The sequence below is a fragment of the Cinclus cinclus genome, chromosome 7, assembly GCF_963662255.1.
Source record: "Cinclus cinclus chromosome 7, bCinCin1.1, whole genome shotgun sequence".
NCBI lineage: Eukaryota > Metazoa > Chordata > Aves > Passeriformes > Cinclidae > Cinclus > Cinclus cinclus.
This window is the reverse complement of record NC_085052.1, coordinates 4,890,304-4,905,942: the sequence shown is the minus strand read 5'-3', so window position 1 is coordinate 4,905,942 and position 15,639 is coordinate 4,890,304. Positions and strand designations below refer to the sequence as shown.

Here is a 15,639-nt window from a genome sequence, read left to right as displayed (position 1 = left end):
TTTGTAGCATAACATTATTTTAAAGATTTTTCATATAATGTCCTTTGCTCAACTGTTTAAAATCAAAGCAGAAAAAGATACATGCATTAGGAAATTAATCTCATGTAAAATGGGAATGTGATTTTTTCACTCAGCTGGTGAGTCAGTATAGAACATTGGTAGATAGAAGTCATAAAAGGTTCAAAATGTCTGCCCACAACTAAGTTTTGAGTGAATGTGAGTATCTGAAACCTTAGCATTTGGTTTGCTTAAAAATGCTACATTTCCTCTTTTAAAGCTTTCAAGAAAGGCACAGCATTTTCAACTGTTTGATTTTTTACTTCTTCCCTCACCTAGGAGCCCAGCTTTCTATTTTAAGCTTAGGAAAACTCTGCTGATTCTGATTTACTTTGACAAAATTCAATGTACGTTTCTTAACAAAAATATGAAAGAAAATTGCTAAGATGTTGAAAGCAGAGGAGAGAGAATTCCAGCAGCCTCTGACAGGAGAGCTCTAACTCATGTTCTTGATAACTATTTATTCATTTTTTATTTATTCATGGAGCTGGCTTAAGTAATTTAGTGGTGAGCTATAAGAGGAGCTAAAGTTTATAGCTTGAATTTTCCTTGAAAGCTGAGGAAAATGAAACTTGCATAGGAGATGGTGTTTGTAGGTCATTATTTATTTTAGTGATACCTCTAACACCTATAATTCTGCAACACTTCCTATAAGTGGATGAAAATTTTGTTGGGGATGAGATTATAAACTCTTAAGATTTACTGTTTCAGTTGGAAAGGATGAGAGAATGGGTCTGTTAAGGGTAGAATGTAGCTCACCATGAAATACATTCACATTTAGTTCATGGCAGAGTTAATTTCTCTTATCAAACTTGAAATCTATTAATGAATTTCCTCTTTGGCGAGTGGAGAGAATCTCTCCATTGAGTGGCTTTTAGTGGAAAATAATACCTCTTTGAACTCTCTCTGCATTTATGTAATGCTGCTGCATCCATTTGAGTTGCTGTGCTCTGGAGGTGAGTCAGGAGTTAGATTTGACTGTATAATGAATGTAAACTGGAATTTTAATGATAAACTCTGAAATGCAGTAAAATGAAATGCAGTGAAACTTTGGCAATGACACCAGTGGTGTTAGAGGTGACAGGTGATGTGGAGATGTTCTGCCCTGGTTTGTAAACTGGTTGCAGTTTGTCAGCTGTTGCTCTGTTTGTGTTCAGTTTATTGGCTCTTTCTGTTCTCCCCTGTCTTGTGCTCCAGGCAGGAGCCTTGCGTTCCGTGGGGAGCGAGGCAACGACGAGCCAGCCATCGAAATGATCAAGGTGTCTCATTTGAAGTAAGTGCATCAGCCTTGGGAAGTTTATAAATTTCACTGTACTGCATGAAAATCCTCCTAACATCATAGACATTCCAAGATAAAAAGCACCTCGGAGTGTATAGAAAAATATTCAACAGCTTCAAGAGGAAAATGCTTCAGAATGTTAATTCCAAGTGCAAAAGCTGTGAATGTTTCTGCGGTTGGCTTTGTCACTTCAGGATCCAATCATATTGCAAAATCAGTAATTGATATTTCTTACAGGAATTGTGTTTACTGAACAGGCTTTTTAATAATATTAAGGAGAATAAAAGTGCTGAACTGTTTTCTTCTGTTACGAATTAATTCTCTTTTCTATAACTTAAACCTTACTTAAAACTAGGAAGTTTGGCATTAAAGGTTGGATGATTATTCATGTTTATTTAGCTTTTGTAAGTATTTCACACCTTTGTAATAGTTGTCTTCTGGAAAACCAGATGTGAGATATAGTTGTTTGAAAAGTCAGCTCATAAATGACCAAATTGTTTCTTTTCAAGTCCTCATTGTTTTGAGCTCAGCCTGTGACAGGAGGCCCTGATCTTCATTATATCAAAGATAATAATTGTAGTACTCTGGAAAACCACTTTCTTGTATAAATGAAATTAAAGTAGTGTTGAATTTAATAGGGCATTGTCTCTAAATCTTCCAAGCTTCTTTACAGCAGAGGAAAAAATTCATGTGTCTAGCTTGCACAGGAGTATTTTTGTATGTAGGAGTTCCAGAGAATTTGAAAGAGTTCAGCCATATAATGTTCTTAATAATGCATTAAAAATTAAGAACAGCCATGGGTTTAGATGAAGAGTCTGGAGAGTGTTGAGTGAGACAAGAAAGGAGGTTCCCTTGCAGGGAGATGAATGCAGTGCCTGAGAGGAGAAATCACTGCATGCCCTCTGTTAAATGTAAAAAGTGGTAGATTAAAGGTGTTTACACTCATCCAGCTCCACAGATAAACAGTCTGAAGACATGACTGACAAGTGTTTTAGTGTGAGGTGATTTTTATGCTCATTTATCCCAGGATTAGGATGTAGCATGCATCTGCAGGAGGGAAAAAACTCTGTCCAGCCTGCAGTCTTGGTGTGTTTTTCTGGTATTTTGTGCCATCAACTCAGGCTGAACATGGTGAGATCAGAGGTGCTGCTGCTCTCTCTGAATTATTCCCCTTGTCTCCTGCACAGTAATTGTGCAGAGCCACCTGTCAGAAATGTAGAATTGTGTAAGCTTTGAAGAGAACTGTTTGTCAGACATTCTTTTGCTCCTCAGTAACTCGAGGGAATCACGAGCATCAGAGGGGGATTTGATTTGTTCTGCTAACTCGTAGTTTTTGAGGCCCTCCAGAGTGCTGGTGTGAACAACATATGAAGTAAAATGCTCAAAGGACTCTTGCTGGAGTAAATTCTCATTTGTTTCAGGCAGTATCTAGCTGTGGTATTTAAAGACAAACCACTGGAGATCTGGGATGTCAGAACTTGTACTCTGCTCAGAGAAATGTCTAAGAACTTCCCTACAGCCACTGCTTTGGTAAGGAATAAATTCTGTTAACTTTTCATAAATGTAATACATTGAAATAGTGTAAAATTTTAGAACAATTTTGCAGCAAGTGTTACTGCAGCATATACAGATAAAGTGAAGAAACTGGTGAAGAAACCTGCTCTGCCCCTTGGGTGACGGAGGGAGGTACTACAGAAAGCAATCTCCTTGGAAATCATTATAAAGCCCCAGTAAATTCAGGGAATAAACCTTTGTCTTTTCCATTTTTCCTGGGCCATTTTGCACAGGAGTGGTCACCTTCCCATAATTTAAAAAGCCTGAGGAAGAAGCAGTTGGCAGCCAGGGAGGCCATGGCCCGGCAGACAGTGGCATCAGACACTGAGGTCAGCAGTGTGGAATCCTCTGTGATCAGGTATCCCTCCTCCTGCTGGAATCCTGTGCTACAGCAATTGTTGTTTTTCCACCATGTGCCATTTTTCTAATGCAAAGAACATTTTGGAACTGATTCTTGAGTACATTGCAAGCAAAACAACTTTATGGACCTCCCTTTAGTTTTTATACATGGGGCTTTGATGTACTTGTTTCTCTCAGGTGTGTCTGTGACAGTCCATTGGTTACCTGGTTCTTTAAGTAAAACTGGTACTTGTCCTGGGACATCTCCACAAGAGTGGAAGTAATAAAGAGTTAACTGTTAAATAAAGTGTTAAAAGGATCTATATTTTTCTTTTTGTGCTGCTTCTGTGCATTAGGTAAAATTTGTCATGCAATTCTGATTTCAATAAAGAAATAATTGTGCCTCATTATGTTCTTTTTAAAGCTTGTTGCAGGAAGCTGAAAGTAAATCAGAGCTGAGCCAGAACATCTCTGCCAGAGAGCACTTTGTGTTTACAGGTGCTGATGGGCAGGTTTATCATCTCACAGTAGAGGGAAACTCAGTAAAAGACAGTGCAAGAATTCCTCCAGATGTGAGTTCCAGCTTTTCTGTATCATTGATGCTTTAATTTTTTGCTTAGCATTAGTTAGTAATGTAGTACTTGGAAATCTGAAATATGAATTTCAACTTAAAAACTGACAGTAGTTCTGTTTTCACAGTCTTATATATATTCTTTCCTGTTTTTACTGAGTAGATTTTGGTCTATCATGTTGTATAATATTTTTAAATGAATACTAATGTTGAAATATTTATTCATATATTTGAGTCTGTTAATCACAAGATATTTTTCTGCTTCTTAAATATTTTCAGGGAAGTATGGGTAGCATTAGTTGTATTGCCTGGAAAGGGGATATCCTGGTTCTTGGAGATGTTGATGGAAACTTAAACTTCTGGGATTTGAAAGCTAGAGTATCCAGGTATGAATGCAAATTAAATCTGTCAAACATGAGATGATGAGTATTAGAATGTGGAATGTTTTCATTCTTCCTCATTTTTGTTCTTTGCTGTAGGGAAAAATGCAACTATTTTGGAATAAAAATTCAGAAAGTGTCTATTGTGTCGCAGTTCCCTACGTTTAATCTCTTGTGTTTTCAGAAGAATTAAGATTTAATCAAGGTTTTAAAACCAGCTAGATAACTTTTTTTACATTAAATCTGCAACGGCTTCTGGTTTAACATTAAGTTTGTCGTGTTTATTCTAAGCATTTCATCATTTTAGTTGAATAAATTCATAACCTAGGCATCCATTTGTGTGTGCATGTATAGAGAGGTTGTCCTGCTCAGTCTGTGCAATACCAGGATCTGCAAAGTTCCTGGAAAGGATTCAGTTTCCTACAGTATTGGATATGGAATGATGGACCCTAATCTTGTCTTTCCTTAGGGGGATTCCTACACACCGGAGCTGGGTGAAAAAAATACGCTTTGCCCCAGGGAAAGGAAATCAAAAACTTCTTGCAATGTACAACGATGGGGCAGAAATTTGGGATTCAAAAGAGGTAAGTGGCTGTGGGTTTGACAGGCACTTCTCTTCAAAGCCCACACCTCACCTCTGAAAATCAGGATGAGTGAAGGATTGAGTATTACTGAGTCAGGATTTCTTGCTGGCAGTTGTATGATAAAGTCACGTGGCTTTTCTCAGAAGACTTTTACTCCCTATAAAGCATCTTTGAGCTGTCATCAGTGAGAAGTGTCTTCCACTCTTAAAGCTGACACTGTCTGAGATCCTCTTTGTCGTCCTTTTGTAATGGTTTTGAGGCAGACCTTGAAAATTTAAGGGGGAGTCCCCAATTTGAGACTTTAATCTGTGGACAGGAGATGGCTTTCACTGCAGGTTTCTTCTGTGTATGGTCAATAGATTTAATTTGTTGGGGAATACCAGAAAACCGGATGCTTATTCATTAGCATTGTCTAGCTTCTGTTTTTACTCAGAAACTCTGTAGTTATGTTCACAAACCTTCTGGGGTTTGCTTTGTAGGTCTTCCAGGGGATTAGAGTACCATGGGGAAGGAAATAAAATTGTACTCTTTTAACTTTGCCCCTGGAGTAAGTTCAGGGTATCAGGGTATGAAACAGGAATTTTAATTTTTTTCCTGTTCACTTTGTAATGAGCACCAGCTCCGAACTCAGACACTTAATTAGTGCAATATGAAGCTCCACTGATGATAAGAATTGGACAGCAGATATGAACAACTACTGTGAATTACATAAGCAGAGTAGGCTTTTACCTAATGAGTCTTTCCTTGAAGCACATTTGAGTAGTTTTGATGCCACAAGATCCTCCTCCTGTAGCTGTTCCCTTTTTTTTTCCTAGGACAAAGGAGTTTCCTACATGAAAGCATTTAAAATTAAATTCACATTTTCAGTTGAAAGTATTTCAAAATAACTGTAGGAATATTTTATAGTCTCAGTTCTATTACACATCTAATCCTGTCCTGATAGAAAAGACAACAAAAAGGCAGCTGTACACTATGCTCAGAAGGATATTTTCTCAGCTCTAAATTGGGAAATAGTATTGTTTCAGGACAACCATGTGACCTACTCCACAGTTTCTAAATTCCCTACTCTCCAGAAAAGACTGTTATTGAAATGATTTATGGCTAACTTCACCTTTCATCACGAATTTTGTGCCGTGCCTCCTGGGTGTGTGACACAGCCTCACGGTGAGTGATGGAGAGGCTGCTAAAACCAGAAAATAACTGAACTTTTGCAGGTACAAATGGTGAGCAGTTTAAGAAGTGGGAGAAATGTGAATTTCCGGATCCTGGATGTGGACTGGTGCACGTCAGACAAAGTGGTGCTGGCTTCAGATGATGGATGCATCCGAGTGCTGGACTTATCCATGAAACCCTCCTGCTTCAGGATGGATGAGCAGGATTTAATAGGTATGCTCATGTCTTTTTTGCCATCCACTGCTTGATGCTTCTGTACTCCTGTCTAGAAAGTGGAGCTAAGCATTTCTGTTAGAGCAGGGCATTGTCACATGTGGAGATTCTGATGCCTTTCTGCTGCTTTTCGTAGATACAGGTAATGTTTTTATGCTTAGGTCATACAGGTGTTTTTTTAAATACAAGTTTAATACTGCTTAATATCTTAATTGAAGTATAAATGAACAAAATAAGGGCTTTTTGTACAGGTGTTTAGCAAATGGACTTAAAAAGTGTTGGCACATCATTTAGATGTCAGTACCTGTATCACTGATACTCATTACATGATTTAGAAACATTTGTTTATGTGTGAAAATGTATTTTCTAATTTTTTCAGGTGTCTGTAGACTAATTTCTTCAAATTGAACTTTAAAATAGCAGTATTAGTGCTGTTTGCCTTTTTAGCCATATGTCTAAGAAGGGAATTTAAATATTTAACTAGTTAACTAAGGTAAATTTTTTTGCATTTATTATTGCTGGTGTTCCAAGTAACTCTTCTTGTTGTTGCCTTTTGAGTCAATCCTACCTTTACTCATACAATTTCCTAAGCAATTTCCTTAAAACCCAGTAGATTCTAAGGCATATGTAATAAACTGTGATGTGGGGAGCTGTGGTGTGGGTTTGTTTGAGGGAACATGTAATGTATCACAGCCATTCTTGCTATCAAATGAGTGTTCTGCAATATTAAATTGCAAAGATGAATGTTGTGAAGCCAGGTACACTGAAATGAGGCTGTGCCTGTGTAAGGCTGCCTATGGTTGAGCTGTCCTGCCTCTGCTCTGTGGTAATATTTTAATTACCAAATCACAGTTACAAGAGTCCTACATCACTCAGTGCACACGAGGCACAGGGAATTGTGAATCTTTAATGATGGAGCTGGTTTTGGTACTTGGTTTGCTCAGTCACTGGGTAGCATTTAGTGCTTGTCACCCACCTTTGTACTGAGTACAGACTTACTGACTTTTACATTTGTGTGACGGCACTTAATGTGGGATTTTTATTTTATTAAACTTCCCACCATCCTTTCCAGATGATGGGCTTTAATCCTTGTATTATACTGTAGGAATTATGGGGACAAAGCAAAACTAAACTTGCTTTATGATATATTCGGTATAGCTTTACTCACTTTGCACCATGCCCAGTAATAGCCATAATCATTGTACACAGCTCTGCCTAATGCCAGTCTAATGCATTCCAGGAGTCTGTGGCTAAATTCATTATGGAATGTCCTGAAATTCTCATTTCAGCATGGTTGATAACCCTGTACCTTCTATGAAATGGTTTTGTTTGAGTGTAGAGATAAGCTTTTATGTCTAGCAGCCTGTGCTGGGTGTGTGAAAAGACATTTATTTATGATTTTCCTGGTACTTGCAAACAAGCTGGGACGTTTTCTGATGTACATGTTCTGGTGGTGCATTTTCTGGGGTACATGTTCTGGTGGTGCATTTTCTGGGGTACGTGTTCTGGTGGTGCATTTTCTGGGGTACGTGTTCTGGTGGTGCATTTTCTGGGGTACGTGTTCTGGTGGTGCATTTTCTGGGGTACATGTTCTGGTGGTGCATTTTCTGGGGTACGTGTTCTGGTGGTGCATTTTCTGGGGTACGTGTTCTGGTGGTGCATTTTCTGGTGTACGTGTTCTGGCGGTGCATTTTCTGGAGGTCCATTTTCTGTGGTGCATTTTCTGGAGGTCCCTTTTCTGTGGTACATTTTCTCTGCTATCTGGAGGCACATGACCATCTTGACAATGAATCTTTTCCTTTTGTTTCAGAACCTGTCTGGTGTCCCTACCTGCTTGTTCCAAGGGCTTCATTAGCTTTAAAAGCATTCCTGCTGCATCAACCTTGGGATGAGAAATATTCTCTAGATATTATGGACATGTAAGAACAAATATAGATCTATATATAACATACTATTATTTTGAAAAGCTAAATCTTTTATTAGTCTTTCTGTGCCAATAACTGTTGGATGTATAAGTTTCCTCACTCTTGGGGACAGTCAAAAATACAATTAGTTAATTGTTTATTACTAGAAGTAATAAATAGGTAAGGCTCTAAGGTCAATTATTTCTTTTGGCTTTCAGCAACATTTGGCTATTAAAAACTGCAGTCTGCTTTAAGTCCTGGCAATATTTTTATGGCATTATATTGCTTCTGAGAAAAACTGTGTTCTCTTTGTTCTAGAAGTTAATGCAGCAGTCAGAGTTGTTCCTGAAGTGTAACTGCAAGTGATAGTCTGATATCCTGATAGACCTGTCTGTACTCTTGGACAGCCACATTCACATCATCACAGGAGCACATTTCTGTGTCCTGGATTGGCTCATGGCCACGTAATAATGCTCTAGGCATTGCCATTTTTATTAATTTCAAGGTTAATTTAAAAAAAAAAAAAGGGAGAAGAAAGATTGACACTGACTGTGAGGTTGAGTGAAGCAAACCCAATCTTTCACTGCTGTTTTGGAACTGGTAACTGGATAAAGAATCCTGCATGAATGGCTTACCAAAAGCATGTGAAAGATTGTTTCCATTTATGAACTTGTGTTTTTCTCCTACAAGTGGTGCTCTACCATTTCAGATAATTCTGTTTTTTTTGTAACACAGAAAATGTCTATTTTTTTTTAATCCAGTGATTATCCAGAGAATGAAAATATTAAAAACCTTCTTCAAGAGCAGTTGAATTCATTGTCCAAGTAAGAATTTTCCTATTATTACTTGTGTAAGCTATGAAATTCTGGAATGGCAAAAATCTGAAGTTTATGGCAATTCCCAGTTAATGAAGAAAGAATGCTTTTTGCCTCTCTGAAGATGCACTTGAATAATGACAATTTTCATTTTTAAAGACTTATTTTTTACATAATTTTATATATTTTTAATGCAATTTTAAACTTGGTGCTTTAAAGGTACTAATAGGGTCAGTACATGATTGCAACTGATCTGTGAGCATTTGGAATGTTTTATCCTTCTCAGGAATTTAGGGCTTCTTTATGCTGATCCAGACTGCATTGGACACTGCTTCTTAAATTCTCCAAAGTTTGTTAGGATATTTGAGCTCTAAGGAAGAAAATTGTTCCAAAAGTCCTTTGTTGAAGATACAGTTCCAGAATAATGTTGATGCACATTTCTCTACACAGAAAACAGATTTTGACATTTTCAATTTAAACCTTGACAATTATAGTAAAAGGTAGTAAATAGACAATTTTATCCATTTTCCTGTCGTCCTTTCATTTAGTAGGATGGAAAAGGTAACAGCCTATTTTTATCCAGTCTGAAACATCTGTGGGAAACCTAAATTCATGCATGTGGAAAACCTAAATTCATAGCTGCAAGATTATTTATTGTAATTAGTAGAATTAGTGCAGACTAATTAGCAGCTTTGCATACACCCTGGTGGTGATTCCCTGTATTGCAAGGATAAAAGAGTTCCTCACTCATTTGCTCCTGGAGATCAGTTTTATTTCAAATTATATATAATTCCTGTTGTAATTGTTTTCATAGAGGATTTTTTTTTTCATTTCAGAAAAGAAAATGTGTATTTTGTGGGTTGATCTTTTCAGTTTATATGTGATATATCCTATTTGCTTTCAAAACCAACCAACCAAAAAAACCTGCCCAGCATTTTACAGATTGTATAACACTTTCTCTTTTGCAGTGACATAAAGAAGCTTCTGCTTGATCCAGATTTTACTCTCCTTCAGAGATGTCTGCTGGTTGCCAGGTAGTGGAGATTCAGATAAATACAGGAAATGTTTCTTAGAAAAATCTTGATGCTATTAATGCACAGGAATGAGCTGGAGTTCAGGAACTCACCCAGCTGTCCTTTAACTTAGCAGGGTCCCTAAACTACTTTGTTACCCATATAGTAGAGTGGTTTTAGGATCAAAATGAAATGTTACCTCACTGAAACAGTTTTGTTTGCTTGCTGGATACAAAGAACTTCCTTCAGTCTTGGTGGCACTGCAGTTCTGGCAGCCACATTACAATTATTTGTTCATGTCCCAGAATGTCAGAACTTCACAATAGTTCTGTACAAACAGGGAAGGGCCTGGGGTTTATTTCAAATGTGTTTGTTCTGTGTGGTTCCTCTGCCTAAACTGAGCTAATTTTAGTCTGGCTGGATTCTGAGATGGTTTTCAAACTTAGTAACTTGTGGTTGAAGGAGGATATAAGTGACTAAGTGTAAAATAATTATAAATACCAATTTCCATATATTTATGTGCTGAACATTCCTGGAGTTTAATTGCTGTTGTAACTTGCCTTTCTGAATGTCATTCTGTAATCTTCTCTCGTGGTTTGTCCCACTGATAATGCAAAGTACTTGTGTCATCCACAGGAATGCACAGTCCTGGAGAAAATGAAATATATCATGTTTTTATGTGGTGTATGAAAAAAATACAAACCTGTTTCACATCCTGTTTTGTATCTTGTCAGACTCTATGGGGATGAATCTGAACTGCATTTCTGGACTATTGCTGCCCACTATTTGCACAGTTTATGCCAGGAAAAGCCTGCAAAACGAGACACAATTGTCCTTCAAGAGCAGTTGGTTAATCCTCTGGATATATGTTATGATGTACTGTGTGAAAATTCTTACTTCCAGGTATGTCAAAGAGTTCAAAACCAAATTTCATAGCGATGTCTGTACTTATTTCACTTTTGTTAGTAACATACTAGTCTGGATTAAAACATTCCCGGTACTTGAAAATAGAGGCTGTTCCAAAAACTGGCAAGATATTTACATATCTTTTAAATGCCTGGTTTTACTTCTTATGGTAGGCTTAGGTTTAAAATATTTTTCCTTCTTTGTCCAGAAATTCCAGCTGGAAAGGGTAAACCTCCAGGAAGTGAAGAGATCAACGTATGATCATACCAGGAAATGTGCTGATCAACTTCTTCTCTTGGGCCAGGTTTGTGGGTAATATTTGATTTTTTTATTCTTCTTCCCTGTCTGTTTTGTGTACTTAGCCTATTCAAGGAAAGCTTTTGTTAACTTTGTTATTTTCTATTTGTATGAGCCCAGTGCAAAGTCTTTGCATTCTTATGTTAAATTCATGATGGGTTTTCAATGCTGTCCTTATTGCAAATGTCCTGTTGAAGTGCAATCTTAGTCATTACTAGATGGGGAGATATTTTTGTAGCCTGTTTTAGAGTAACTTTCATTGTTATTTGTTCCATTTGTTCCTTTGTTTGAAAAAGGGTAAAAATAGGAAAGGCTTTTAAACAAAATTAATATGTTGTGGTCAAAGTTGTCATTTTTTTTTCACTTGCCAGACTGACAGAGCAGTGCAACTACTGCTAGAAACCAGTTCAGAGAATGCACATTATTACTGTGATTCACTCAAGGCTTGCCTGGTCACAACTGTCACCTCCTCAGGGCCATCTCAAAGCACCATTAAACTGGTGGCAACCAACATGATAGCCAATGGAAAGCTTGCAGGTAAAATATCTCTTTGTTTGCAGACTGATAATTCCATCATTTTTAAGGATGCCAGTGGAAATAGGAGTGAATCCTGCTGTGACAGATCTTATGAGTTGTATGTGCTGTAGTAGACACTGTGCAGAGTTGTTAACACAAAAATGATCAGTAGCTGCGTTATAAAATCCAGCTTGTCTTGATTTATTTTCACTGGAAAACTTACTTCTGGAGTACATCTTTTAGCAGTTGCTTGCACAAAAAGAAGCTGAGCACAAATACGTATTTTCCAGTTTTGTAATTAAAGAATTAACTAAAATTTGGTGTCCTGTTACAAAATGCAAAATATGGATTTTGTCTCCTTTTCAGTTCAGAACATTTTTCATAATATATGTTTTCTTACAAGTACAGGTTTGTTTTGCTTAATGCAAGAGCTGAAACATTACTGAAATATTTCAGTTATAACCATATGACTGAAATACTCAGACATGCTGAGAAAGTTAAAAGTCTGTCCTTGCCTGGAAAGATGACTTTCCACTCTCTAGACTGTTAGTAATTGCACTGTGGACAACATTAAATTAAATTGAGGAACTACCTATGAAATCTGTTTATTTAATTTGCAAAGATCATTATGTCTTTATGATGAGAAGTCCTGTGAGCCCCTAAATTTGATTTCAGAGCAAAGATAAACGAGACCTTTGTGTGGCCTCTGTAGCCCAGCACGACGATGCAATAACTGGCACCCAGGTTATATTGAGAGCAGTCTCAACATCTTCATGTGCTGAGGATATGGAGATCCTTTTCCACACTTGGGTAGCAACTCTTTTCCCCTGGATTTCCTGATGGAGTGCATTTTTGTGTTCCAGAGGGGGTGCAGCTGCTGTGTCTGATTGACAAGGCTGCGGATGCCTGTCGCTACCTGCAGACCTACGGCGAGTGGAACCGTGCAGCGTGGCTGGCCAAGGTGTGCAATTCCTCACTTCCCGGGCTGATAACACCCACCAGCTGCTTAGCATCTGTGCTTAGGAAGGCTGAGGAGGGTGCTGAAGTTCCCTAAATAACTGAAACACCAACTAGAAATACCATTCAGTTACAAGAAGCCAGTGCACTCAGTCAGCGTTCAGGTTCTTTGGCCTGACCACACAGGTCTGCCCTCGTTGTCCCCATTACAGGACTGGGGGCTAAAAAGGCTTGCAATACTCAATTTCCTAACTTTTCAGCACTTTGGGAAAGTCCATATAGTTGCAGCAGTATAAAGTTGGTAATAAACTGTAAAAGCCCACTCCTGGATGTGGATGAGTGACTTTGTGCTGGGCTCTGTGTAGTGTGTGAGCTGACTTCAAAATTACCACCACCCACAAAAATTTGCATCTTCTGTTTTTGTGTGCAGCCATAACTGCAGCAAATCTAACCAGACACAGCATTAATTCTCCACATTATAAATGGACAGGAGTCAGTAAGGACTTTAAAGTGTCCCTTAAGTAAAGTTTCTGCTGTGTTTCCTGAAGAAGGAATGGAAAAAGTTGTACTTAGATTTTCTAAATGAGCAAATGCTGCTTTTCGGAAAAATAAAGATTATTTTTTTGTCCTTAAGCTTTCAGTAAAGGAGGCAGAGTAACTTCCTGATTTAAAAAAAAAAAAACTTTAGAACAGCTTGGGGTGGAAATGATGTTAACCACATGTGAAAATGGAGTGAACCCAAGTGAAGCATAAAAATACAGCTATCTCTGCTTTTCCTTAATGCCGTATTAATTCAAGGAATATGCGTACACGTCATTAAAGAATGGTGGTTTCAGATGCTCTAGCTCCTGCTCAGGGTGCTGCCCTGAGGAGCATGCAGCAGCAGCAGCAGCAGCAGCAGCAGCAGCAGAGTGCTGTGTGTGGTCAGGCCCTGCTGTGTCCCCCAGGTCCGGCTGAGCTCGGAGGAGTGTGCGGACGTGCTCCGGCGCTGGGTCGATCACCTCTGCTCCCCGCAGGTCAACCAGAAATCCAAGGCCCTTCTTGTCCTCCTGTCTCTTGGCTGCTTCACAAAAGTTGCAGAGATGTTGCACAGGTACAGGTGGAACGGCACAACCTGTGTTTTCCCTTGTCCACGCTTATTTCTGACATCTGTTTCTAGTTTAGTGTGTTTTTAATGGATTTTAACCTTTGGGCTACTGTTGGCATTCAGTTTGCTACGTGCTTTAAGATTGCCAGCACCCGTGGACCAAGCAGTAATGATTCATAGTATTTATGATTTTTTTCTGAGTAACTTCAGCCCTGATCTTTCAGAAAAATTTATAGCAAGTGTCAGTTCTTGTGTTCAAGGAGGAAAGGGAGATATAAGCAAGTTTTAGAAAGCCTCTATGCAAGTGTTTTGATGTGATGTCCTGGAATACTTTTCTGGTTTGTATCCTAACAAATTATTCTCTTTTTTTTTTTCCCATATAACAGCATGAGGTACTTTGATAGAGCAGCTTTATTTGTAGAAGCTTGTCTGAAGTATGGGGCATTTGAAGTTAATGATGATACAAATATCCTTTTTCTGAAATGCTGTCTTTGGTCACTAAATCTTCACATCTGACCTGGTGTTCTGGAAAGCTGAGCAGTTCACAGACTCTTTTGCATTATATACTATAAATAATAATGCATATGTAAATAATACCTGATCCTGTTCTATGGACTCATCAGTCTGTAAATAAAAAATGCCTCTAATAAGTCATGTAGATAACTTCAGGTCTAATTAATGAAAAAATCTTTGTGACATTAACATTTCTATTGTGATTTATGCCATTGTGTCATGGTAGGTACTAAAGCATATCTGAAATGTGTCTGGTTTAGTTTACAGTGCTATGCATGTTGCTTTATAAATACTAATATGAATTCAAAAGGAGGATTCAAAGGAATTTTTTTTTCTTTTGTGCTGAAAAATAATGGATTAGCACAGTTGGTAGCAATGGTCAGCATTTTCACCTTGGGAGAACCAAGGAGTAAGAAGAGGGGAAAGAAGGATTCTGAAGTTTTTTTGTTTTGCTATTAATTTGTGTTTTCCTTAATGCTTCATTTACATAAATTGATCCATGCTGTGTATGCAGATTATGCCAGAAGCTTGAAGCTCTTGGGTTTTAAGGAGGGAGCTGCTCTCTTTGCCTCAAAAGCAGGAGAAAGTGGGAAGGAGCTTCTGAGTGAACTCAAAGAGCCAAAGGAGGAGGTGACACAGGAGTGAGAATTCTGTGCTTGTGAGGTTTTCTGGCAGATTGGGATCCCACTGGGTGAAGTCACATTTTTCTTTTGAATCACTGTAATAAATGATCTGTGTGATTTGAGCAAATACTGCTAAATGTGTTCAAAGTCAGGATTAAGAACTGTGGTGTTGCTTTTTTTGTTAAATTTGTCTGCACTTTCACAAGAGGGGAAAGAAGCTTATGATAAACTTATAAAATAGTATTTCCACTTTTTCAACTGTAGCAGGAATCAAATTTAAAAATGTGCTGGAATGCTTCCATACGTGTGTAGAAGTCTGGTCCATTAACTTCTAAAAATCAAATCTTAATAGGACTTCAATATGGTTGTATTTATATGTAAAAATGATTGAGTCTGTACTGTAAAAATATAAATATATTTAAAAATAAATAGAAATCGCAAAGCACACAGTTCTTTCCTGGAACATCATGTTTTTTCAGTCCAATTTTTTGTTTAAAATTGCTGTTATTTTAAATCAATTCACTGTATTGTCATTTCCATAACTGCCTGGGATGGAATCCTAAATAAGTTCGCTTAAAAATGTTACTCTCCTAACATTCCAGAAATCCATGGAACATCATTTTTTTCAGTTAAGGGATTGTTATATTCCATTTCTTTTCAAGTGTGCCCTCCCTGCACACCCTGGGGACTGAATTCTGCCTGTCAAAGGATGGGAGAAGGTTTTACCTCCAGAGCAGCAAGGTCAGGACACTGCTGGTGCTGTCCCCAGTCAGTTTTGTTACTGAATGTCTGATTAACAAAAGGTGAAAAAAGCATTGTGCAAAGCCAAAACAATGGCTTTTTCATGAGATACTTCTG

At 37.9% G+C, this 15,639-nt stretch overlaps 1 protein-coding gene across 1 annotated transcript in view; it reads left to right on the top strand.

The window, feature by feature from the left end:
* Window positions 1–15,366, top strand: part of WDR11 (WD repeat domain 11) — a 33,009-nt gene extending 17,643 nt beyond the window's left edge. Inside the window, exons 13-29 of the mRNA XM_062496302.1 lie at window positions 1,255–1,330; window positions 2,758–2,866; window positions 3,124–3,248; window positions 3,654–3,801; window positions 4,080–4,186; window positions 4,650–4,764; window positions 5,979–6,150; window positions 7,961–8,069; window positions 8,816–8,878; window positions 9,838–9,903; window positions 10,617–10,785; window positions 10,997–11,092; window positions 11,457–11,622; window positions 12,465–12,562; window positions 13,506–13,651; window positions 14,032–14,111; window positions 14,646–15,366. Of these exons, the coding sequence (XP_062352286.1) occupies window positions 1,255–1,330; window positions 2,758–2,866; window positions 3,124–3,248; window positions 3,654–3,801; window positions 4,080–4,186; window positions 4,650–4,764; window positions 5,979–6,150; window positions 7,961–8,069; window positions 8,816–8,878; window positions 9,838–9,903; window positions 10,617–10,785; window positions 10,997–11,092; window positions 11,457–11,622; window positions 12,465–12,562; window positions 13,506–13,651; window positions 14,032–14,111; window positions 14,646–14,803 (2,003 nt within the window). The 3' untranslated portion in view covers window positions 14,804–15,366. The remainder of the gene's footprint in view (window positions 1–1,254; window positions 1,331–2,757; window positions 2,867–3,123; window positions 3,249–3,653; window positions 3,802–4,079; window positions 4,187–4,649; window positions 4,765–5,978; window positions 6,151–7,960; window positions 8,070–8,815; window positions 8,879–9,837; window positions 9,904–10,616; window positions 10,786–10,996; window positions 11,093–11,456; window positions 11,623–12,464; window positions 12,563–13,505; window positions 13,652–14,031; window positions 14,112–14,645) is intronic.
* The last annotated feature ends 273 nt before the right edge of the window (window positions 15,367–15,639 follow it).